The sequence below is a fragment of the Petaurus breviceps genome, unplaced genomic scaffold, assembly GCF_028583685.1.
Source record: "Petaurus breviceps papuanus isolate PSGF00001 unplaced genomic scaffold, PetGlider_PUasm1.0 90977, whole genome shotgun sequence".
NCBI lineage: Eukaryota > Metazoa > Chordata > Mammalia > Diprotodontia > Petauridae > Petaurus > Petaurus breviceps.
Window position 1 is genome coordinate 53,235,476 of NW_027187391.1, and position 25,655 is coordinate 53,261,130.

The 25,655-nt window shown below is 36.8% G+C and overlaps 1 protein-coding gene and 1 pseudogene across 3 annotated transcripts in view; one reads left to right on the forward strand and one right to left on the reverse strand.

Moving 5' to 3' along the window:
- The window catches only part of GRIK2 (glutamate ionotropic receptor kainate type subunit 2), an 833,871-nt gene that overhangs the window by 232,688 nt on the left and 575,528 nt on the right, over positions 1-25,655 (reverse strand). For 2 of the 3 annotated variants that reach the window (XM_069077158.1, XM_069077157.1), the window contains one exon: positions 334-557. The exons of the other annotated variant lie outside the window; for it this stretch is intronic. In XM_069077158.1, coding sequence (XP_068933259.1) covers positions 334-557 — 224 coding nt within the window. The remainder of the gene's footprint in view (positions 1-333; positions 558-25,655) is intronic. 3 annotated transcript variants of the gene reach the window in all.
- Positions 18,511-19,445, forward strand: LOC138153328 (meteorin pseudogene; annotated as a pseudogene).

The following is a 25,655-nucleotide window of genomic DNA, read 5'->3' on the forward strand; positions in this document are numbered from 1 at the left end:
AATTTTCAAGTTCTATAATTCTGTGACTCAACAGAAATTCTTAGAAATGGAGAAAATAATCTTGATGGATATGGATAGCTAAGAGATTCTGATTAAAGGCCTTAAAGTCTCCTAGCAAAAATATAGCTTACAGACATAATCAGCATACTGCCTGCCTACAGAGGCAGCATAGTGCTCTTTGATCAAGGATAAGGGAGCCCTATGAATTCATCCTTTAAACATCATGAAGTACAAAGCAAAAGCAAAAGTAAAATCCATTGTGACTTTTGACAATCATTAGTGAGAAAAAGGAGGTAACAATTGCCAAAAACATCACAAAAGGGAGCATGTTACCTGGCTATGACAAAGAGCACACAACTGACACCCAAGTAAGCCAGCAGAATATACATCCAGATATCAGGGGAGAGAGGATTCAGGAAGGAGAAGACGCCTGGGTTTGTACCATTGGGTTTGCGGTACAAAATACTTATTCCAAGAGTCATAAAGGGCTTGGAAAAGTCGATGACCTTCTCTCGAACATAGGTAATGGCCAGTGGGGCAACTGCAAGGTCAGCTTTCTGTTGGCAGAAATATAAAGAGAAGAAAAATAGACTATAAGTCAACAGGAAGAAGGCAATCAAATTAGACAAAATAAAGACTTTATAGAGATTCTTTGCCACTGTACCAACTACATTAACTCACTCTTTTTTTCTGAAATGAAATGCCCAATTTATTCTGCTGTTTCTTATATGCTATTAAATTAGCAAAAAACTTTTTTAATTTTAGGAATTAAGAAATGACAAAAGTCATTGTACATTTCTCAGAATTTGTCCTCATTTTTTTTACAGATTTCTACTGTACAGGTTCATTTGGTATCAGTTGCTATTTTATCACCTCTATAGCTCAAATTTTAAAGCATTTATCTGATTACTTAGCTTACCAAAGAGAAGCAATTACAGTTTTAAAATCATAAAGATTAGCTCATTGGGTTCAACCATTTATGGTAAAAGATAGTGATCATTATTTTTTTACCTTTCCTATGTTTTTCATTCACTATATTTTTCTGTTTGTATTTCATGAATTTTGTAATATTTTATATCAAAAAGTCCATTGTAATTATTAAATTATTCACATTTTAAAGTTTGCTAGTTCTTTGTTGTTTATTAAAAATGACTAAACCAATCATCTTTAGAGACCACAGATTTAGAGATGCATGGTATCTCTGAGGTCATTTAGTACAACCCTTTTTATTTTAGAGATAAACAGATTCAGGGTGGTTAAATGACTTGCTCAAAGTCATGAAGGTAGTAAGCATCAGATGGATTTGAAATCAGATCCTTTAATTTTAATATCATTGCTCTTTGCACTCTAACATGCTGCCTTTTACATATGAGAAGCCTAGAGATGGGAGAAATTCATTGACTTGAAATTCATTGATGATCATTGACATGATCATCTACTTAAGAAGTAGCAGAGGTAAAATTCAAAGTCAAGTCTCTTTCAATTCTCAAGTCCATAACTCTTTGTATTATACCATACTGCCTTTTGACTAGTGGCTGAGCAAATACAGTTTAGCATTTTAAAGGTTTTAAATGGGGGTACTTACTAAACAAGTTTAATATCACCCTTGATAGCTTTCTTTCCATTTCGTTAATACTGTTCATTGTTGAGGATAACTGTGTCAATAAATAGCTCTCGGTGACTATTGTTAGCTTATTAAACAGTGGAAATCTAGTTGAATAATATTGTGTAATGTCCAAATAGTCCATTGAGGCTTAATCTACTTTTTCTAAATTTACATGTGCTGCCTCCCTTTGCATATGCTTTCCTAGAGAACACTACCTCACACCAAGCTCACTCCATCAGTGGATTACAGATCAAGAGACAGAAGAGACCTCAGAGACATCTATTCTCAACCTCCTCACTTTAAACATAAGGAAAACTAAACAAAAAGAGGTGAAGTGACTTGCCTGAAATAGGATTTGAATTCAGTTTCTCTGCCTCAATTACTAGTGCTTTTCAACTGATAAAGTAAAATGCAAATATAATTCTAATACTCAAAATGAAAGGCTCAACTTAATCCATGAGGAAAATATTTGACAGACAATCAACAGACATTTGTAATTTTCTGAAGGCAGAGTGCAAATTCAAATGGAGAAAAATAGCAACAAATATTTTTGCAGCACAATAGTGTAAATTAAGAGGAAAGCAGCTAAATAAAAATGAAAAAATAAGAATTTAGTAATCTAAAGATATTAATGTATTTAATAAATGAATTTTTGTCATATCCTCAATTGACTAATGTTTATGTTTGAGGAAGGCATTATATAATTTAAGAAAAGAAGGAAAAATAAAACTCTATTTTACCTTACATTTTAACAATTAGCAGGAGTACATTTTTAAAAATAAAACATTAAGTGTCAAGGAATAGGATGAATTTATGGCACAAAAAAGTCATAAAAATTATACCACAGGCCAGTTCTGAAAAGGAGATGAATATTTATTGATTTAGTCCACAAGAGCATTTTCTATGAATACATTTGGACTTCATTACAGAATCTCATTATAATGCAATCTTCTGGAATGTAATAGAAATTTTACTATTTAAAAGGTGTTTGCAATGATGGTTGTACTAACTTGCCATTATGTTATCTTGTTATCAAAATTTTCCATTTGGGGGTCAGGGGTATAAGGCTGGCAGGTGGTCATCTGCAGTAGATTGATGGTTCAATGGTATAACTCAGAAGCCTTTGTAGATTTTAACTCAAATTTGATTCTATATAACAAATGAAAATAAGCTCTGTTGGTGGTATTTTGGTCCCTAAGAATATCGCAAAACTGGGTACTATTTGTTAGTGATTGATCAGTAATAATGAATCAAGGTTTTGTAGAAAAGATGAGAAATGAAATACATTTCTAATTCAATTCAATAACAAAAATTTATTAAGTAAGCACTATGAGCAAAGCATTAATCTAAGTAGGAGAGATACAAAAACAAAAATAAACAATTCCCTGCCATCAAAGGAAAGTGTGGAAAGAAGAGGTATTAGATTGACTACCAAAGTGAAGGTCTATAAAGCATTTGTGATGACCTTACTGCTGTAAGCCTGTGAAACCTGGACAGTATACAAGTGACCTGACTAGAAACTGAATCGCTTCATCTGAATTGTTTTAGGAAGATTCTGAACATTATCTGACAAGATAAGATACCAGACACTGAGGTAGAGAGTTGGCCTCAAAACCAGGAAGTCCCACCTCTGAAATATACTGGTTTAATGGCCAGGGCAAATCACTTAACTTCTCAATACTCTAGGCAACTCTCTATATGTTGCAGGGAAAGTAATGACCTGCATTATTAAAGACAATTTCTTCACCTGTGAGTTCTCTATGGCCAATAAAATGATAGATCCAGTCAATATTGTAGATAACAATAGATTGCTGTCTGAGAGCAGCAATTTGATATAGTATTTGAGGAAATTAATTACATCAATCCTAATTTTTTGAGAAACAAAAACAGAAAAATAAGAAACAGCTTAGAACAATGGGTCAAAAGTTCTCCTTATAAAGACAAATAAAGGACTTGGTTTCATAATGTGCTTAAGGGAAATTACAAATATAATTTTTCAGGACACTTGCCATTGTGTTGAGCATAAGCAGGAAGACCATTAAGAGTGTAACTGCAAATTTTGTGATATCTGGGTTCAGAGTTTGAAATGCAGAAATTCTTTTTTTTTCTTTTTTTTAAAGCAATTGGGGTTAAGTAACTTGCTCAAGGTTACAAGGCCAGTTATTTCTGGGTGTGGTGCTAAGTATCTGAGCCCAGATTTGATCCCCAGGGCATCCTGACACTGGAGCCAGTGCTCTTACTCACTGAGCCACCTGGCCACCCCTGAAATGCAGAAATTCTACAATAAACTTGGCTAGGATCCTCTAAAACAAGTCAAGAAATAATTGATACTTAATGACCTCATTATGACAGTGGGCACAGGGAAGGAGAGCAAATTATATGTTGGAAAAATTTGATAGGTATAATGAATTCAAGAAAACAATGACATTCTAACAATTCAGAAGTCTCACATCCATGTATGTATCATGAACGCTTGGAAGGTTTTAGGCATGGCAAGTATAAACATCATACATGCACACACACACACAAATATACAAAATCTTAAAAGACAAGAAGCAATTGTTTACTGAATGGGAATCATTAAAGTTGTCTATGTGAAAACAGACTACTGGCTACAAAATGCAGTTCAATCTGACCGATTCTAAAGAATTATAAAAACAAAGATGATTTTATTGTTATGATTTCTTGAAAAAAATCTTATCTCATAAAAAGCAGTTGTTACAATGGAAAAGACAAAAGAGATTAGGAAAAAAGAAAGCAAAATCTTTCTCACTATAGGTAGTTAGAAATGGAAGCCAAGGCATAGTGATTTAGAACATAAACTAATTTATAAAACTCATTAAAAGGAATGGCAGCATATTTTTTTCTTTTTTAAAAAATAGTTTTGTTTTATCTAAACCTAACACATGAATATGGACATTTACATATACAAAGAATCAAAAAATAATTTTATATGAAACAGTGAGTCTTTACTGTACACAGCTTGTATTTTAAAATATAAAATAAATTGAACCTGTTAGTTTCAAAGTTATCCTGTTTCTCTGTGTATTCCACTGAATTTAATTTTTTTCTGTGCATTTGTAAAAATGTATCAAATGACATTTTCTCTCTCTAGTTCTTCTCTTCCTTCCTTCCTTCTCTCCTAGATTCCTTCCCTTCTTCTTTCCTTTCTTTTTGTATTTTTGGAACCTCTCTCACTATCCCCCTACCCACTTCCTCTTTCCCTCATAACAAACCCTTCTTTCTAACAAGCATCATTGGGCAAAAAAACAAAATCACACATTGGCCATGTACAAAATTGTATGGCTTATTTTGTATATTTAGTCTACCACTTCTCTATCAGGAGATAGGTAGTATGCTTCATTATCAGTACTCTGAAGTCATGGTTAACCATCAAATTTACCAGAGTTTTTAAGCCTTTCCAAAGTTTTTCTTTATGATGTTTTAGTCATTATATATGACACTGCTTACTTTATTCTCCATAAGTTCATATACATTTTCCCAATTTTTTCCCTTAATATTTCCTTTTCATAATTTCTACTGGCATAATAATATCCCATTGTATTCATTACTATAATTTGTTCATTCATTCCCTAATTGACAGGTATCCCCTTAGCTTCTAGTTTTTTGCTATAACAATGTAATCTGCAATTAATATTAATTAGTTTTGGTATTCTTTTCCCCTTTATTTGATCTCTTTAAGGAACAGGCCTACTAGTAGCACTGCTGGGTCAAATATTATACACAGCTTAGTGGCTTTGGGTATAGAGTTTCCAATTGCTTTCCAAAAGGGTTACACTGATTCACAGCTCCAGTGATGGTGCAAGAGTGTGTCTGACAATGATATCATCCACAGCAATTATTTTACTCTTTTTTCCTATTTTATAGGTATTCAATAGAAACTCAGAGTTGTTTTAATTTACATCTTTCATCATTTGTGATTTGAAGCCTTTTTATATAGTCACTGATATCTAATATTACTTCCCTTAAGAGTTGTCAGTTCATATCCTTTGGTCATTTACACTAGAATGGGCAGTGGTGGGGGAGAGAAAGAGAGCTATAGGGACAGAAAGACAAAGAGACACATCAACAGAGAGACAGAGAGACAGAGAGAAAAACAAAGACAGAGAGATAAAGAAACAGAGAGAAAAAGACGTGTTCATTTATATTTCTATTTCAATCAGTTCCCAACATATTTTGAATATCAGACCTTTACCCAGGAAACCTGCTTTAAAGATTTTTATCCCAGTTGACTGTTTCTCTTCTAATTTGAATTATATTTATCCTACTTGTGTGGAAATTTTACAATTTTCTGTAATAAAAATCCTCTAATCTCCTTTTATCCTATATGTCCCTTGTTTGGTCAAAAACTAAATGACATCTATGGTTTATTCCAGCCCTTAATCTAAGATTCTATTATTTGAAACGAGACTTCCATGAAATACTATTCTGAGACTTTAATCTGGTACCAAAATGCTAGCAAGTTTTGACAGCTTCACTGCTAAAAAGATTTTAATTATTGTCCTAATAATGGATCAAGTGTGCTATCATACCCCCTCTCTTTTGAACCTCCCTCCTAAAAAATCTCAACCTAACCACCATAAATATAGAGAGGCTCATCTTATTCGATCAGGTCCTACATAATGAATTAGTATCCCTAACTGAAAAAAAGTATCTCCTTCCTTGCTCTTTTGATTTTTTATATAATATGACATTTTAGAGAATGGCAACAGATTATAAGCAGCATTGACTCATAGAACAGAAAAACAAGTTTAAAGAAAACTTGTTTTGAGACCCAAATAAGTAAGCTATATCATCCCAAGATCCTTAAGAAGTAAAACTAGCACCGAAAAAAGGTAGAAATAAGAAGTTAAAGTAGTTAAGTCAAGGAGGTAGAGTCAAGATGGCAGAGTAGAAACAGGACCTCCCCTCAGCTCCAGCTCCCACCACCTTGAATTCATGTAAAAGGGGACTCTGAACAAACTTTGGAGCTACAGAACCCACAAAATGACACAGAGAAGCTAACCTCCTGCTTAGGACAGCCCTGCAGACAGGCAGGAATTGGCCAGCTCAGTGCTCTGGGAGCCAACCCCAGTCCCAAGCAAGCCAGAGGTTTTAGCCCCAGGGTGTGCCTGACCAACCACCAGCTAGACTGACTCCAGATCACCAGCAGCTGTGGCTGACCAGAATTATCAAAACATAGATGCTAAGACAAAGTGAGAGGTCAGTGTAATGTAGACTTTGGGACCCAGTAGTTGGGAGTGTGTCAGCTTTTACCCCCAGGGCAAGAAGTCACTGGGGCCTGCAACACAGCCATGCCACATGGCAGCTTCAGCTCATGGCCTGCAGAGAGTAGGGGGACCAAGCAACCAGTCTGAGGGGTAATCGCTTTTGCTTTAACCTGCTTGGATCTGGATTGTGGTCTAGGGTGGAGGCCCTGGGGTGTGTGACTAGCTTGCTAGAGCATATGGAGGCTTCAGAGAAGGTAACCAACTAATACCTCTGGCAGCTGAGAAAACCACACCATTTGGAATGAAGCTCCCCTGTCTGATGGCAGAGTCCTACTGTGGCAAAAAAGCCCAAAAGTCAAGTAATTGAGTGGCAAAATGAGCAGACAAAGGAAGCAAACCAAGCGAAGCAATCCAACATTAGTCTCCTATTTGGGGGAAAAAAGGAGCAAAGCACAGGACAGGAGGAAGACAGGGAAGTCAGAATTCCTGCACCAAAAGGTTCAAAGGAAAATGCAAGCTGGTTACAGGCCATAGAGGACCTTAAGAAGAAGATAAGAGAAGTGGAGGAAAAATTGAGAAGAGAAATAAGAATGATGCAAGAAAATTATGACATGAGAGACAACAGCCTGACTGAGGGAAATAACACCTTAAAAAATAGACTAACTCAAATGGCAAAAGAGGCTCAAAAAGGAAATGAGAAAAAGAATGCCTTAAAAAGCCAAATTTGCCAGATGGAAAAAGAATCTCAAAAGCTCACTGAGGAGAATCATTCCTTCAGAATTACATTGAAGCAAATGGAAGCTAGTGACCTTATGAGAAATCAAGATGTGGTTCAACAGATCCAAATAAATGAAAGAATAGAAGGCAATGTGAAATATCTCACTGGAAAAACCACTGACCTGTAAAATAGATCCAGGAGAGATAATTTAAAATTTATTGGACTACCTGAAAGCCATGATTAAAGAAAGAACCTAGAAAACATCCTCCAAGAAATTCTCAAGGAAAACTGCCCTGATGTTTTAGAACCAGAGGGCAAAATAGCAGTTGAAAGAATCCACCAATCACCTACTAAAAAAGATCCCAAAAAGAAAACTCCTAGGAATATTATAGCCAGGTTCTGAAATTCCCAGATCAAGGAGAGAATATTACAAAAAGCCAGGAAGAAACAATTTGAATTTTGTGGAAACACAATCAGGATAACTCAGGATCTGACAGCTTCTACACTAAGGGACTGAAGGGCTTTTAATATGATATTCTGGAGGTCAAAGGAGCTGGGATTAAAACCAAGAATCATCTACCCAGCAAGACTATCATGTTTCAGGGGAAAATATGGCCATTCAGTGGAATAGAGGACTTTCAAGCATTCTTACTGAAAAAAAGAGTTGAATAGAAAATTTCATGTTCCAATACAAGAAGCAAGAGAAGCATGAGAAGGTAAACAGGGAAAAGAAATCATAAAGAACTTATCAAAGTTGAACTATTAACATTCCTACATGGAAAAACGATAATTGTAACTGATGAAACTTTTCTCAGTATCAAAATAGTTGAAGAGAATAGAAATAGATAGATAGATTGATAGATAGATAGATAGACAGACAGACAGATACGTAGATAGAGAGATAGATATAGATAGATATGTTTATATCAGAGGGTATACAGGTATATGAATACATATGTGAATTGTGTATAAATGTTTACAGGTATACATAGATAGAGGCCACAGGACCAATTTAATAGGAAGGGATGATTCCTAAAAGGTGAAATTAAGAGGTGAGAGAGGAATATAATGAGAGGAGATGGGGAGAGACAGAATGGGGTAAACTATCTCATATAGAAGAAGCAAGGGAAAATGGTTACAATAGAGGGAAAGAATAGGAAGGCAAAAGGGAATGGGTCAACATTATTCTCATTGAATTTGGCTAGGGGAGGGAATGACATACACACTAAATAGGGTATCTAACCCTACAGGAGAGTAGGGGGTGAGGGGACGAGAGGGGGGATGATGGAAGGGAGGGCTGGCCAGGGGGGGCAGGGAAGTTGGAAGTACCCACTTTTGAAAAGGGATGGGATCAAAGTAGATAATAGAACAAGTGGGAGGTGGAATAGGAGGGAGGGAAATATAGTCAGTCTTTTACAATATATCTACTATGTTATTGTTTTGCATTAGCCACCCATGTACAACCTATACTGAACTGCTTATCTTCCCAGTAAGGGTGGGTGACAAGGGAGGAAGGGAATGAAACTTGAATTCAAAGTTTTAAAAACAAATGATTAAATATATATATATACTATTTTACATGTAATTGGGAAATAAGATATACAAGCACTGGGGCACATGGTTCCACCATGCCCTACTGGAAAAGTCAAAGTCGGTATGGGAGAAGATATGGGAAAGAGCAGATTGCAGGAGGGGATATACTGTGGCACTGCTATTCTGGGGCACTTGGTAGTGGAAAACAGGGAGAAAATTTGTAACTCAATATCTTGTGGAAATGAATGATGTAAAACAGAAGTTAATAAAGAATTTGAAAAATAAAAAAAGTAGTTAAGTCAAGAAGAATGATTGAAACAATGAAATAAACACAAAATAAATCTATGCTAGAGATAGCATAAGCAAGTTTCAAAACAATATAAAAAATCATAACTACATATCTATTCCTCCAAAACATCAAAATGTGAAGAGTACACTAATAAGCCTCAATGTACATGTCCACATTGTCATCTTTATAAAATCATTAGGAGAATGAGCTACATATATCTTGAAGATATCTATAATAAAAAATATGATAAAGAAATAGATTTCACCAAGCCCCCCCAAATTACATGTCTTGTGAGATCTATATTAATGCAATCAAGTTTACCCCAAAATTTGCCACATGAAAAATCTAAGATGAAAAACGTCTATTTTCTGACACTATATTACCACAGATTCAGATAAAAAATTAGCTGAATCCAGAACTAAATTAAAAGAAGACTGGATTTGGATTGCATATAGAAAATCCTATTGGAGTGGAGCCAAGATGGTAGAGTAAAAGATATACTATAAGTATTAAGCTCCCATTCCAACCACCTCCAATACCTGTAAAATATGATTCTAAGCAAATTTTAGAGCTACAGAACCCACAAAGGGACAGACAGAAACAAATCTCTCACTGAAGGCAGCCTGGCAGGACAACAGGAAGTGTCTATTGCACTGGGCTGGGAGAGGAGCACAGTCTCACATTAGCCATGTGGGCCCAGACCAGGGGCACAGTCTGGCCCAGAGCAGACTTCAGGATAGTGAATCACTGGCAGTTGTGGAGGTTTGCTGACTTCTCAACCGATAAACACCAAAAAGAAAGCATAAGGTCATTGGGGAACCCTTCTGATCCTAGGTGAGAGAAGGGAATAGGCTGACCCCTGCCCACAGGGTGGCAGAGGTGACTGTGGCTACAACTGCTACTGCTTCCAGCTCCAGGCCTACAGATTGTAGGGGGATCAAGTGACTATCCAGAGGGCATTTGCAGGAATCTCTCTGTTAGCAATGAGGCAAGATTCTCTTGCTTTGCCCTGCTTGGATCTGAGTCACAGTCTTAGCTGGTGGTCCTGGGGTGAGGAGCACTGTGTAGCAGAGCTTGTTGAGGCTATGGAGAGAAAGACCTCCTCACAGTTCTGAGGCAGGAGCCAAGAAGTAGCTCTGATAACAGCTGTGCAAAAACACAGAAATCTGGGACACAGCATTGTCCACTCTGGAAGCAGAGTCCTACTAAGGCAAAGAGCTCAAAAGTCAAGTAACTGACTGTCAAGATGAGCAGAAAGACGAAGCATAATCAGACTATAGAATCTTTTGGGGGAAACAAAGAGGATCAAAACATGGAACCAGAAGACAGCAAAGTCAAAACTGCATCAAAAGCTTCCAAGACAAATATGAACTGCTTACAGGCCACAGAGGACCCTGCTCAAGAAGGATTGTGAAAATCAAGTGAGAGAAGTAGAGGAAAAATTGGGAAGAGAAATGAGAATGATGCAAGAAAATCATGAAAAATGAGTGAACAGACTGACTGAAGAAAATAATATCTTAAAAAAATAAACTAACTCAAATGGCAAAAGAGGTACAAAGAGCCAGTGAGGAGAAGAATGCCTTAATAAAGCCAAATTTCCCAGGTGGAAAAGGAATTTCAAAAACTCACTGAAGAGAATAATTTCTTTAAAATTAGATTGGAGCAAATGGAAGTTAATAACTTTATGAAAAATCAAGATACTATAAAACAGATCCAAACAAGTGAAAAAATAAAAGGCAATGGGAAACATCTCATTGGAAAAACCACTGGCCTGGAAAAACGATCCAGGAGAGATTATTTAAAAATCACTGGTCTTGGGGTTGCTGGGTGGTGCAGCGAATAGAGCACCAGCCGTGGAGTCAGGAGGACCGGAGTTCGAATCCGACCTCAGACACTTGACACACTTACTAGCCATGTGACTTTGGGCAAGTCACAACCCCAATTGCCCTCCAAAAAGCAAAAAAAAAAAATTACTGGACTACCTGAAAGCCATGATCAAAAAAAGAGTATAGACACCATCTTTCAAGAAATTTTCAAGGAAAATTGCCCTTATATTCTAGAACCAGAGGGCAAAATATAAATTGAAAGTATTCACCAATCACCTCTTGAAAAAGATCTAAAACAGAAAACTCCTAGGAATATTACAGCCAAATTCCAGTTCCCAGTTCAAGGAGAATATGCTACAAGCAGTTAGGAAGAAACAATTTGAGTATTGTTGAAACACAATATGGAGAGCACAAGGTCTAGCAGCTTCTACATTAAGGGATTGAAGGGTTTGAGATATGATATTCTGGAGGACAAAGGAGCTAGGATTAAAACCAAGAATCACCTTTCCAGCAAAACTGAGTATAATGCTTCAGGGAAAAATATGGCTATTCAATGAAATAGAGGACTTTCAAGCATTCTTGATGAAAAGACCAGAGATGAACAGAAAATTTGACTTTCAAATACAAGAAGAAAGAGAAGCATGAGAAGGTAGACAGGAAAAAGAAATCATAAAAATACTTATTAAAGATCACCTATTTACATTCCTACATGAAAAATGATAAGTGTAACTCATGAGACTTTTCTCAGTATGAGAATAGTTGAAGGGAATATATATATATATGACTATGTAAACACACATATATGTATAGGAGGGTATACATGTGTATATATGTGTGTATGCATGTACATGTATACATAGAGGGGAGAGGGTGAGTTGAATATGAAGGGATGATATCTAAAAAATAAAATTAAGAGGTGAGAGAGGAATATATTGGGAGAAAGAGAAAGAAAGATAAATAGGGTCAATTATCTGACATAAAAGAGGCAAGAGAAAACTGTTACAATGGAGGGGAAGAACAGAAAGGTGAAAGAGAATAAGTCAACCTTACTCTTATTGTACTTAAGGAGGGAATAACATACACATTCAATTGGGTATTTTACCCTACAGGAAAATAGGGGGAGAGGACATAAGAGGGGCATGATAAGAGGGAGGGCAGATGGTGGGAAAGGGTACTTAGAAGCAAACACTTTTTTTTCTTTTTGGATGGGGGGGCAGGGCAAGTGGGATTAAGTGATTGCCCAAGGTCACATGGCTAGTAAGTGTTAAGTGTCTGAGGCTGGATTTGAACTCAGGTCCTCCTGGATCCAGGGCTGGTGCTTTATTCACTGTGCCACCTAGCTCCCCCAGAAGCAGACAATTTTGAAAAGGGACAGGGTTAAAGGAGAAAATAGAATAAATGGGGGTGGGACAGAATGGAGGAAAATATAGTCAGTCTTTCACAATATAACTACTATGGAAATGTTTTATGTAACTACGCATGTACAAACTATATTAAACTGCTTGTTTTCCCAGTGGGGATGAGTGAGGAGGGAATAAGGAAAAGTATCTGGAAATCAAAGTTTTAAAAACAAATATTTAAAATTGTTTTTTAAATGAAACCAGGAAATAAGATATACAGGCAATGGGGTATTGAAATCCATCTTGCCCTACAAGAAAGTAAGGGAGAGGGGGAATATGGGAGGACATAAGAAAGAACAGATTGGGTAAAGGGGTATTCAGTATGCTTGCTATCTCTAGGTTGGGGGTAGGGGAGAGCCAAGGAGAAAATCTGCAACTCAAAATCTTGTGGAAATGAATGTTGAAAACTAAAATTAAATGAATATTTTTCTTAAAAGAAAAAAAAAACATACATTGCTTTCAGTAATCCCAAGCTGCTCCCTGTGGTGTCAGCCACACTAGAATACCCAGGGTAGCTGCTAGTACAGGTTCTTAGGTCTGTTCTATTAGGAAAGATCGCTGTTTAAGGGGTCAACAATCTTTTTTTTTAAGATAGGTTTTTATTAAATATTTTAATTGTTTTTTTTCATTCTTCAAAAGCTTTATTAACTTCTGATTTACATCATTCATTTCTGCCAGAGTTTGAGTTACAAATTTTCTCCCCTACCCACAGCCCCAAAATAGAAGTCCCACAGGATATCCCTTCCTCCAATCTGCTCTCTCCCATATTTTCTCCCATACCCCTTTCGACTTTTCCAATGGATCTCTATGCCCCAGTGCCTGTATATCTTATTTCCCAATTACATGTATAATAGTATTAATAGTATATATATATATATATATATATATACACATATATATATATATGTGTATATATATATATATAAATATGTATATATTTGAACATTTGATTTTAAAACTTTGAATTCTAGATTCATTCCCTTCCTCCCTTGTCACCCACCCTTACTGGGAAGATAAGCAGTTCAGTATAGGTTGTACATGTGTGGCTAATGCAAAACAATAACATAGTAGATATGTGGTAAAAGACTGACTATATTTCCCTCCCTCCTATCCCACCTCCCACTTGTTCTACTCTCTACTTTGATCCTGTCCCTTTTCAAAAGTGGGTGCTTCTAACTTCCCTCCCCATCCTTCTCATAAGTGAGCCCTCAAAGCAAAATATCAACTCAGAGGTTATATATACTTCTCAGAGGCAGAAGGTATCACAACTGTCGTGACTCAGTGTCTAAATAGAAATTATCAAAAGTTGTGAAAGCCTTCCTATAAACAAGCTTCCCTTAATGGGCATCACGTGAGGTCTACTAATGGTTGGGGAGATCTTCAACTCCCATTAACATTACACTCCCTTGTGAAAACAACTAGATTGTGTTAATTTTTTATAAAAATGGGAAATAATAATAATGCCATTACAGAGTATCTACTTTGTGCCAGGCATTGTGCTAAGCTCTTTACAAATATTATCTCGTTTGATAGTCACAACCCTGGGAGGTAGGTGCTTATCATTCACATCTTACACTTAGGGAAACAGAGGCAAACAGATTAAGGGACTTGACCAAGTACTGTACCTGAGGTCACATTTGAAATCAGGTTTTCTTGACTCCAGGCCAAGCACTCTATCCACTGTGCCCTTTGGCCACCTCTATTCACAATGATATGAAATTATTGATGTTTTAATATCTTTTTCTTTTCTCTATGACTATTTGTATTTTACCAACTATTTAAAACACAATTTTTTGGTTTTATTTTTATGCAATATGTAGACACTTTCAATTGATGCTTTTTTCTGTATTAACAAGTTCTGGCAAGTTTTATACTACTATTTTTTCACATTGTGGTGTCCAGGTTTTATGATGTGTTATATTCTTCTGGAAGAACTATGATACCTAATTTGTTTCTACATATCCCATCTTAAAGAACTCTTTTTCACTTTTATGAAACTCATGTCCCTATAAAAAGTTATTATTTTTGCTTCTCTTCTCCCACATTACTATTCATTTCAGTTTTTTTTTTTTTGTATTACCAATTGTTATTTCTCTTTTGCTTTTTTAAAGAGATTCATCACTATGGGTTCAGACTTTTCCATTCTGTTAATTATTTCTGCTGTATAGGACACATTTTCTGCCAGTTTTTCCTTCTAATTTTTTTCTCAAGATGTCATTTTTTTCTCCAACTAGTCCAAGAAATCCTGATGTGGTTTCATTTCATGGTCTCTTGGGAATCCACAGAGTTCTGTGTCTTGTCAGGTGTTAATTCAATTTCCTTTGTCTTACAATATCTATTTAGAGAGGCTTGTAAGATGTTGGATGTGCTGATAATCATTCTCCCTAACACTTTTATTATTTTCTATTCATTTATCTGTTTGTGCTCTAGGTTTTTAATTTTATTATCTTCCTCAAGCTATTCAGTGGTTTTAACCTTTTTTCCATATATTCCAACTGTAGGTTACCAATAATCCCTCTCATCTTCTACCATAGGTGGTGGGTTTATCACAACTGGACCTAAAATGTTGCAGTCTTCTTACACACTGAGGAATTTGTTTTTAACTGACCTCAGTCCCTTCCCCAAGTAGCTTCTAGTGAGATAGGCCTTACTCCACCTAGAGTCCCTTTTTTTTAATTCTCATGAATATCTTATAGCCTGGATCTTTGCCCTAGTTCCCTTTGATCTTTAGTTCTCTGCTTGGATTATGTTAGCATCTTCTGCTTTTCAAGAGATTGGGGATGGACCAAGTGGATGATTCAGGCAGAATTTTTTGTTGACTTGAGTTTCTATAAGCTGGGGACTCCCATAAAAAGTGAAAATCCCAATTCTTTAAGCTTTTGCTTACCCTCTTCATGTAACTAGGTAAAGTTGAAATTCACTTCTACTTACAATAGGATACTGAAGGAAGGGCAGAGACAGAGTACACATCAAAGACTATAGATGCCTGAAATTCCCTGAGTAGTTCCAAAGCTTAAGCCTATGGTTCATTTTGTGTGCCCTGACTGACCATGGAAATCAATGGGGAACATATGCTAAGTAGATATATTAAAGATTAGGGTTCTCTTATGCTAATTCAAAAGGTTGTTACTTCATTATGATTCTTGCTTTCTTATGCTAAAAGAGTTATATTTTCTCTAACTCTGGTTATGAATTTTATTTTGTGGAGGGGCATTGAGGGGGAGATTGCTTGGGAGTAGAGAAAAATCTTGCTTCTCCATCTTGCTAGTTACATGACTCAGTCAGATGCATTTTCCCAATATTTTTATATCCTTCCCTCTTTCAGATAGTTTGAGACTCAATCCCTCAAAATTGTGCTGTGTCCAACACAGAGCATCTTAGTACATACTAGGTCTGACCAAAATGCCCTTCTCTGTCTTTGATCTCTACTTCTTTATGGGACAAAAGGAGAATTTAAATATTTTACATGTAGTTACTTTAATTTCACTTGTGAATGGAGAGATTTTGTGACAATAATGTTGACATATCCTTTACTTTTTTTTGTACCTTTGTTGGTTATATAGGATGGACAGTCAAGGGACCATGTCTAAATATGTATATCTTAGAGTCATCTATACAGAGATTATAATTGAACCCATGGGAATTGACAAGGTGAACAAGCAACAAAAAGTAGAGAGAAAGATATGAGGGCCCAGGCACGATTGTTCAGCCCTGAATTAGATAATAACTATTATTATCTTAGGGAGAGGCCACTTTCAGTTAGGAAGGTCTTCAGAGAAATGTCAGAAACTGAATTGGATCTTGAAGTATAAATAGGGTTTGGATAGGTAGAGAATCAAGTTTTAATAGATTGAGTAAAAGCAGTAAAGTTCAGGGAGAATGAATAGAGTAGTTCATCTAGAGCTAGTAAGAAATAAGTCTGGAAAAGTAGTTTGGAGTTCTTTTAGTATAGAGAGTTGGGTTTCTTCTAAGCAATGGGGAATCAGTCACTGAATGCTTTTGGCAAGGCAGTGGCATCATTACAAAAGCAATGTGATGTAGTTGATACAGTGTTTGTTTCTAAGTAAGGAAGATGTTAATTAAAATCTTGCCTTTGACACATAATGGCTGTGTGACTGGATTAGTAACTTGACCTTTCAGTGTCTCAAATAAGACTACAAGTTTTTAAGTAGATATCCACCTTTAATGGGGAAGGGTGTTTGCTTGCCAGTACTTCACTGTGATGAAATCATATGTCCAGGCCTTAAAAATGATGGGGGGTGGAAATAATAAGGGATAGGCATGTTGAGCATATCTCATTAGGGTGTGAAAACAGGGAAACTTTCTAAAGGTGGACATTTATTAAATGCTCAATCATAAAATGGGCATTTTTATTAATCAAACAAAGGAAACAACTGAATGTAAATTTTATTTTTAAATTAATGACTAAATTTTAATTTGAAAAAATTCAAACTTAGCAAAGAGTTTCTTTTAATCAGAACTTTATCCTTTACTTAAAATGCAGAACTATCTGTTTAGCTTCTTGACAAATACAAAACTAATAAACCAAATATCTTTCTGATTGGACTCTACTTTCCCAAGAAGGGTAGGCAATGAAGTTTAAAATTTTAACTTGTAGAGGCAGAGCTAGGATTGTGAAGTAAAAGCAGAGGCTCACCTGACCTCTTTCCCAAATTCCCCTCTAAACAACTTTAAAATAATGCCTTGAAACGAATTCTGGAGCAACAAAACCAAAAAAAAAAATGCAATCCAGTGCATGAAGCACCTAGCCAGCCAGCAGTGAGGCCCCCAGTTCCTACAAAAAGCAAGCAGTAATGGGCCATGCCAACACAAGTCAGTGCCAGGCCTGGGAGGCAACTACATCAGCAGCAGGGCCTTCCAGTGCTCTCAGCCCACAGATAGTAAGAAGGTCAGAAGATTACAAGGAGCCCTTTCTTGGCACTGGGTATACTCTGCTGCATTGCTCGTACTCAGTTACAAGTCACAGTCTAGGGTGAGACGGAGTACTAGTGCATTAGGGATCCTTCCTGCAGGGCAGCGATAAACCTGGTCATAGTCCTAGGACAGACATACTTATAGCCATCCCAGACCATAGTACAGGCCAGGAAAGCAGTGATCACACCTCTCCTTAGATCATACCACCTCAGAAAAACTGAAAACTTACTGACTGTCAAAACTAGCTTTGAAAACAACAGAACAAAAAGCCTTAAGCTTTGGATGGTACCCCCTCCACCCAAGGAGCAGAGCCCAACTTTAGCATAAAATTAAAAGTAAAGAAATAGGCTCAGAAAATGAGCAACTAAAATAAAAGGATCTGACAATAGAAATTTACTATGGTGACTGAAAAGAAAATACAAACTCTGAAAAAGACAACAAAATCAAAATGGCTACATACAACCCCCCCCCATAAAAATGTAAATTGTTCTCAGATCCAAAACAACAAGTAATTCAGAGTACAAAAAAGAATTTGAAATCAAATAAAAGAGTTAAAGGAAAAGTTGGGAAAAGAAATGAGTGATGCAAGAAGAAAACTCCTTAAAAAATAGAATAGACCAAATGTTAGAAGAGGGACACACCACACACACACACACAAAAATCCATTGTAGAGAATTCTTTAAAGAGTAAAATTGACCAAATGGGTTGAAAGTGGCCAGCTGCGGGGCGGTCAGCGAGGCTTGGGGATATGGGGCTGAGGGGTAGCGCCGCCCGCCTCTCGCCTCCCGCCTCTTGCCTCCTCTTGGCTCTGAAGAGCCTCTGCGGTAGGAGATGGGGGCTGCGGTTAAGCGGAGGCTGAGGCTTGCTGGGTGCGCGGGTCTGGGGATGCAGCTCCAGCTGTTGCTGTTGCTGCGGTGGGGCTGCTGCTCCTGAGCGCCTGGGACCCCAGGGCTCGGCAGTAGCAGCCTGGCCATGCCGCTTCCACCACTGTTCTGGCTACTGGGCAGCTGCCTCCTGGCCTCCGAGGCCCTGGCCAGCTACTTGGAGAATCAGTGCAGCTGGAGAGGGAGTGGCTTGTCCCAGGAGTCGAACAGCGTGGAACAGCTATCCCTGCATTGTGCCGAGGGCTCCCTGGAATGGCCGTACCCAGCGGGTGCCCTTCGCCTTACCCTCTCCCCCAGGCTGCCCCCAGGCAGTGCTGGAGCTGGCCAGAGTCCCAGGCATATCACAGCCTGCATCAAGTCCTCTGGCCCCTTCCGGGGGGCCCAAGTCTAACGTGGAGAGAGATGGACTCCTGGCAGCCACAGGAAAAGGTGGCACTGTTTGTTCAGTCTACCCCACATCGGGACATCAGTCGCCGGGTAGCAGCTTTACGCTATGAACGTCGAGGGGACTGGCACCTGTACCTTCCCCGGTTCACCCACAACCTTAGCATGGAAGGGACCTGTGCAGTGATACTGAAGTTCTCATGGCTGTGTGCACCAGAGATTTTGTGGTTCGAGGGACGATCTGTGGAGTCACTCATGAACAGGAGCTGCAGGAGTCAGTGATCAGCATTAGCACTCCTCGCATCCATCGTCAGAAGTTCCTGTTATTCTAGCCAGCGGAGTCCTCCAGTCAGGTGTACGGTACCATATGCACCCCTTTGAGCTGTGGCGTCAGGCCTGGCCCTGGCATCTTCCTCTTCACTGGCTGGAGCCACTTTGGGGAGGCCTGGCTTGGCTGTGCTCCCCGATACCAGGATTTCTGACGCATGTATGAGGCAGCTCAGGCTGCTCACCATAACCCTTGTGAGATGGCCCTGGATTAAGGCTCTCTGAGGTTGGGGAAAAGGCAAAAAAGGACCCCACTTATCCTCTGATCACTCACTGCTAAGAAACTAATCAGTACCCAAGACTGTTGCTACCTTGAGCACCTCTGTCTGTCCAGAGGTGCTATAAGAAAAAGGAATTGCTTTGATCCTAAAAAAAAAAAAAAAAAAAAAAGAATTGACCAAATGGAAAAGCAAAAATTCAGTGAAGAAAACAACTCCTTAAAAAGCAAAATGGCCAAATGGAAAAGGTGGTAGGAAAGTTCACTTAAGAATATAATTCCTTAATAATTAGAATTCGGCAAGTAGAAGCTAATGAGACATCAAAAACAATAAAACAAAATCAAAAGAATTTTTTAAAATGGAAGAAAATGTAAAATATCTTATTAAAAAACAACTGACTTGGAAAATAGATCAAGGAGAGATAATTTAAAAATTATTGAACTACCTGAAAGCCATGATAAAAAAAAAAACAAGAGATTATATTTCAAGAAATTTTTAAGGAAATCTGTTCTGATATCCTAGAACTAGTAAACTAGACATTGAATGAATCCACTGATCACCCCTTAAAAGAGAACACAAAATGAAAACTCCCAGGAATAGTATAAGCATATTCTATACTATGTAGGTTAAAGAGAATCTACTCTAAGAAGCCAGAAAAAAAAATAATTAAAATATTGTGACACCACAGAAAGAATAAGACAAGATTTAGCAACTTCTATGTTAACAGATCAGATGTATTGGAGTATGATATTCTGGAGGGCAAAGGAGCTAGGCTACCCATCAAAAATAAGTATATCATCTTTAATAGAAAATAAAGATACTTAATGAAATAGAGGACTTTCAAGCATTCCAGATAAAAACGACAAAGCTGAACCGGAAATTTGATTTTCAAATGTGACTAAAGAGAGGTAGGAAAAGGTAAACAAGAAAGAAAAATTATGAGGAATTCAATAAGGTTAAAATATTTACATTCCTAAATGGGAAGATGATGTATGTAATTCCTAAGAATCTTATCATTATTATGGCAGTTAGAAGGAGTATGCATAGAGGGCATGGGCTTGAGTTGATTATTATGGGATATCTTAAAAAAATTATAGGTGAGAAAGAGGGATGCACTGGGAAAAGAGGAAAGGGAGAGGTTAAATGGGGTAAATTATTTCACATAAAAGATATATGAAAGAGCTTCTGCAACGGATAGGAAGATGGGGGAGGGGTGGTAAGCAATGCTGGAACTTTACTCTCATTAAAAGTGGTCATGGTTATGTGTAACCTTTATTAAATTGTTTGTGTTCTCAATGATAGGGGAGGGGAGGAAAGCAGAAGTTTTGGAAACCAGCATTCTAAAAATGAAGGTTAAAATTGTTTTTATAAGTAATTGGGAAAAATAAAGTAAAAACAATAAAATTTTATCTTGGTTTGACCTTCTTTCCTGTACCATTCAGAGACCTTGGCTGAACTATGGAAAACAAAATGGTCAGAGCACCAAAAGGAGATCGGGTCTACTTGTAATTTTTCTCAGACATAAATGAAGGAAGATGATTTGTCTTTATAAAAGTGAGGTTGGGTTTTTTGGTTTTTGTTTTGTTTTGTTTTTGTGGTATGGGGCAACAGCTCACCTGATTCAAACAGGAACTGAGCTCTACTAGAATGTCACAATCTTGAAAAAGAGTTGTAGTGGGGGTCCAGACTACATGCAAGTGACCAAGCTACTGGATATGCCTATTTCCTCCTCCTCCATCAGAGCCTCTGAAAAGTGACAAAAGGGAACTAAGAGAGAAATGGAGGAGAAAAGCAGGTGTCGGCGTACCTGTTTGCAACCTAAAGTCCCCAAACACTGAGAAAATCTTCATTCTACTCCCCAGAGCAAAGCCTTTACCCTACTTCCCCCTGGTCTCTATAAGAGTTGGCATTTAAACACATCAAACTATATCTGATGTACTCCATATGCATGCCTATGAATTATAGCTGAGTCATAAGAAGATTATACTGATTATAAACAGCATGAATAAGAAAAGGAGAAACTGAAGGAAAATACACAATTTAAGATAATACTTCAAAAGGCCAGTCATATGATGATAAAGGGCCTAAATTCCAATGCTAGAAGAGAGAATGGAAAAGAAGCAAAGAATGCTAGTGATATTCTTTTTTTTTTTTTTTTTGCAGGGGGGAAGGCAAAGCAATTGGGGTTAAGTGCCTTGCCCAAGGTCACACAACTAGTAAATGTGTCAAGCATCTGAGCACATATTTAAACTCAGGTCCTCCTGACTCCAGGGCTGGTGCTCTATTTACTTCTCCATGTAGCTTCCCTATAGAGATATTCAAAAGGAATAATGTACAAAAGTTGATAACTAGTTAAAGAAAAGCGAAAAGTCAAAATGGACCTATATCCCTTTATTCTTAACTATTTTTAATGTATATTTGTATGTATATATGTAAAAGGGATGGTACCCTTTTGCATATATACATACCTTCTTATAGTCAAGAAATATAAAAACTCATTATTATTTTCTTGATATTTGCTCAGTTCAATTTAATAAACATTAAGTACACACCTACTATATCCAAGGAACTTAAACTAGGCACCAGAGTTTGTTTTTTAGTGAAAAAAAGCACTCTCCCTAATCTCAAGGAACCTAAAATCTAATAGAATAGCTCATAGGGTTGCCTTCATCTAGAATGCTTTATCTCCTTCAAATCCTTCAAGGCTCAGTTCACATTTCTCTTTCTGTATGTACCATTTTTTGACTAGTCCACTCCAGAATGACCTCAGACCTCTCTGAGTTCTATAACATAAAATAGATCACCTAATTAGTTATATTGGGGGTCCTCTAATTGTTTTACATGCTGAAAGTCCTTCATTACTTGAATCTCTTCTACATTTTTCAATCTTATAATTTACTACCCTCTAATTACACTGGAAAATAGTGACACTGACTCAGAAGAGACATTCCACCTTCCATTTCCAGGCATTTTCAATGGATATCCCTTGTATCTGAAATTTTCTCTCTTCTTATTTCTACCTATTGCCTTCTTTGACTTCTTTCAAGTCTCTCTCTCCTACCATCTGCAAGATTCCTTTCCTTAATTTTAGTGCCTTCCCTCTGAGATGGTCCCCACTTTATTCTGTCTATTATTTGTACACCATTGTTTACATGCTATTTCCTTCTTGGACTATGAGCATCTGAGCAGGTACTGCCTTTTGCTTTTCATTGTGTTCTGAGAGCTCTACTCATCAGTTAATAATGTATATAATGTAAAAATGGTATGCTATCAATAGTATGTGAGTTGTTAGTAATACTATGTCATCTCCACAATTAAATAGGAAACTCTCTGAGCTCAGCGAATTTCTTACACTTCTCTTTGCTCCCATAAAGCATCTAATTGACCTAATAAGCCTTTGGGTTACAAAAACAAAAATGAAGAAGTCCCTGCCCTATAGGTGCTTATAATCTAATGGCATATTACTCCTATAGTTGTAGCTCAATAAACGTATTGGTTAGTCAACAAAAACATTAAGGGCAAGCCACATTCTTTCAATATGAATTTCTTTACTGTGTAGGATATATTAAATCTAAAATGCCTTGAAAAATATAAATGCAAAAAATGTAAAGTATTATTTTTATTTTTGTGAGAAATATCAGTTGAACAGTCCTACAAATTCTACTGGGAAATTAAGAATGGCAATAGTTGTAAGTTCCTGTGATTTATTTAAGTCTTTGATGACAGATGCTTTTGAGTCTTGTGTGTTCAACCTTCACTAGAGATTAGGTTTCTCTAGGACTGGACCCATTTTGATTCTGGGAGTCCAGAGTTCTGAGACATGACTCCTGGAGGGGAGAAAGGGTAAGTCCCCCAGACCCACAAAGCAGAAATTTCATGCTTATAAATTTTATAAGGACAAAGAATTCAGAAAGCTATTTTTTCGTCTCTATTTTTAAATTATTCTGCATATGTATGTCTTCTAGTTTTCATGAAATTCAAACTATTTTATTTTCAACAAGTTTTTTCTCCTTTCCAGTGATACATAAGAGTTACTGCCTCAAATTGTTAAAAGCTATATATACAAAATAGTTATCTAATTGAAGGAATTGCCATGCTGATGAACAACGATTTTCTTATTTTTGAGCTAAAATGTCCCCAATGCAATCAATGTATATACTCATTCCCTATACTTAATAATCTCCACTTCTGTTTTCAGTGAAGACCTGTAAGTATGTGAGGTGTTGCATGTAATGTGCCTAGAAGTCCTATTGCCAGGTCAAAATTATGACTATTATGAAAAGTGATATGTCTACTGTCTGCTAGGTGCTATCCCAAATGCTATTAAATACAAACTGTATCTAGGCACAGACCAACCTCAAGAGTTTGCAAACAAAAAGTGCAACAAGAGGGAACAGGGTGAGAATAACTCCAAGGGAAAGGCAAGTGCCAGATTCTAGACTAGAGTTTTTAACACCTCAAATCATATTCAGGAACAAAATTTTGACTATGATTGTAATCCTTTTCCCAAGAGCGTTTTAGGGAAGCATAACTTTGGACCACAGATGGATCTATCTAGGCCTCAAAGTCTTTACTGGAATAAAATCAGGTCATCAAGCATTTATTTATTGATTAAGACCTGCTGTGTGTCAGGCACTGTGCTGAATGCTGGGGATACAAAGAAAGACCAAAACCCCCTCCAAAAAAACAGTGCCTGTTCTCAGGGGCCTCCTGGTCAAGTCTTTCCCAAAGCCAAGTTTGTTTAAATTAGTTTTGCAAAGAGTGTTTTTGAAAGATTTTGTGTGAGCTTTTTGTTTTGAAAAGGGTTGAGTCATTAATCTAAAGAACAGAATTATTGAGCTGAAAAGACTCTAAGAAGCCATTTAATAACCATTCCCTCACCTTTCTGAGTTTTTCTTGACTTCTTCACACCAGTGTATAACCAACCTCACCAAAAGTGAATTCTTTATATCTAAACTGAGTACTTTATATACTAGCCCTCACCTATTTACTCTTGTTGTCTCCTAAAACTGTAAATCTCAAGCCAATTTAGGGTAAGCTGATGCTAAGATAAATTGACACTTTAGCTGTCTAGAGTGAAAATAATGCCAACTCTGGAAACAGAAATCCAGGGTTCAGATCCAACCTGTAACATTAACAATACTAGTGTGACTTTGGCAAGTCATTTAATCTCCTTGGTCCTCAGTTTCCTCTTCTGTAAAATGAGAGAATTATATTAGATGGCTTCTGAATTCTCTTCCAGCTCTAAATCTACGATACTGTGATACATATATATATATATGTATGCACGCACGTGTATGTATGTATGTATGTATAACTGTGCAGTAGTGGTACAAAAAAAAACCACATTTAATGAATATTATCATAATCTGATGTGAATATAATAAATTCTGTTGACTGAAGAAGCCCATGTGCAGATATTTTAAAGAGTCCCTATCCATTTAACCAATCTGTTTAATCAAAATGTTGTCTTTGGTGTTGTGTTTCATATAGCAATTGTATTTGAAGACCTAAACAGTGTTAAATTGTTTTAATAAAATTTTATATGTTTAAAAAAAATTCCTATTGCCAATGCTAAAACATCCTTACTTCAAAAATATGTACTCAAGAATATGAATACCAGAAACACATGACCACTTGAGGGATGACAGTCTTATTAGAAGAGGATGCTGGGACATAATTTAAATAAATATTTTAAGGACTCAATCTATCAAATCACTATTTTAATGTTCAAAAATTTTACTTTTGTTACTGACTTTTCCCTAGGAATAGATGTTAGTACATTAATATGATTACTGTTTACTTGATACTCCAAGATAACATAATGATTCTTTTTTCATATTTATAAAACTGTTAACAATCCATGCATTAAAATATCTTAGGGCACTACTGACTCAATTTTCTTTGACTTATAGACCTTAGAAACACACAAAAAGCTGCTCTAAGGGTCTAAAAATTAGGTTTAGTTCCATTAAGATGCAGCCTTAATTATAATTTATCAACAATATTCATTAACAACAGTTGTCCCTGAAAACTCAAATTATTTGTCAAATGAATCTAACATTAGCTTCATATCAGCATTTATTTAATTTTTTTAATTGAATTTGAGAATACAAGCAACTATGGTAAAAGCACTGGACCTCAAGGAAGACAAGTTCAAATCTGGCCTCAGGGACTTATTAGCTATGAGACTTTAGGCACTGAACCTCAGTTTCCTCAACTCTAAAATGTAAATAATAAAACCACCCATTTCATAGAGCTGTTTTGGGAATCAAACGAGATAATATTAGTAAAAAATGCTAAC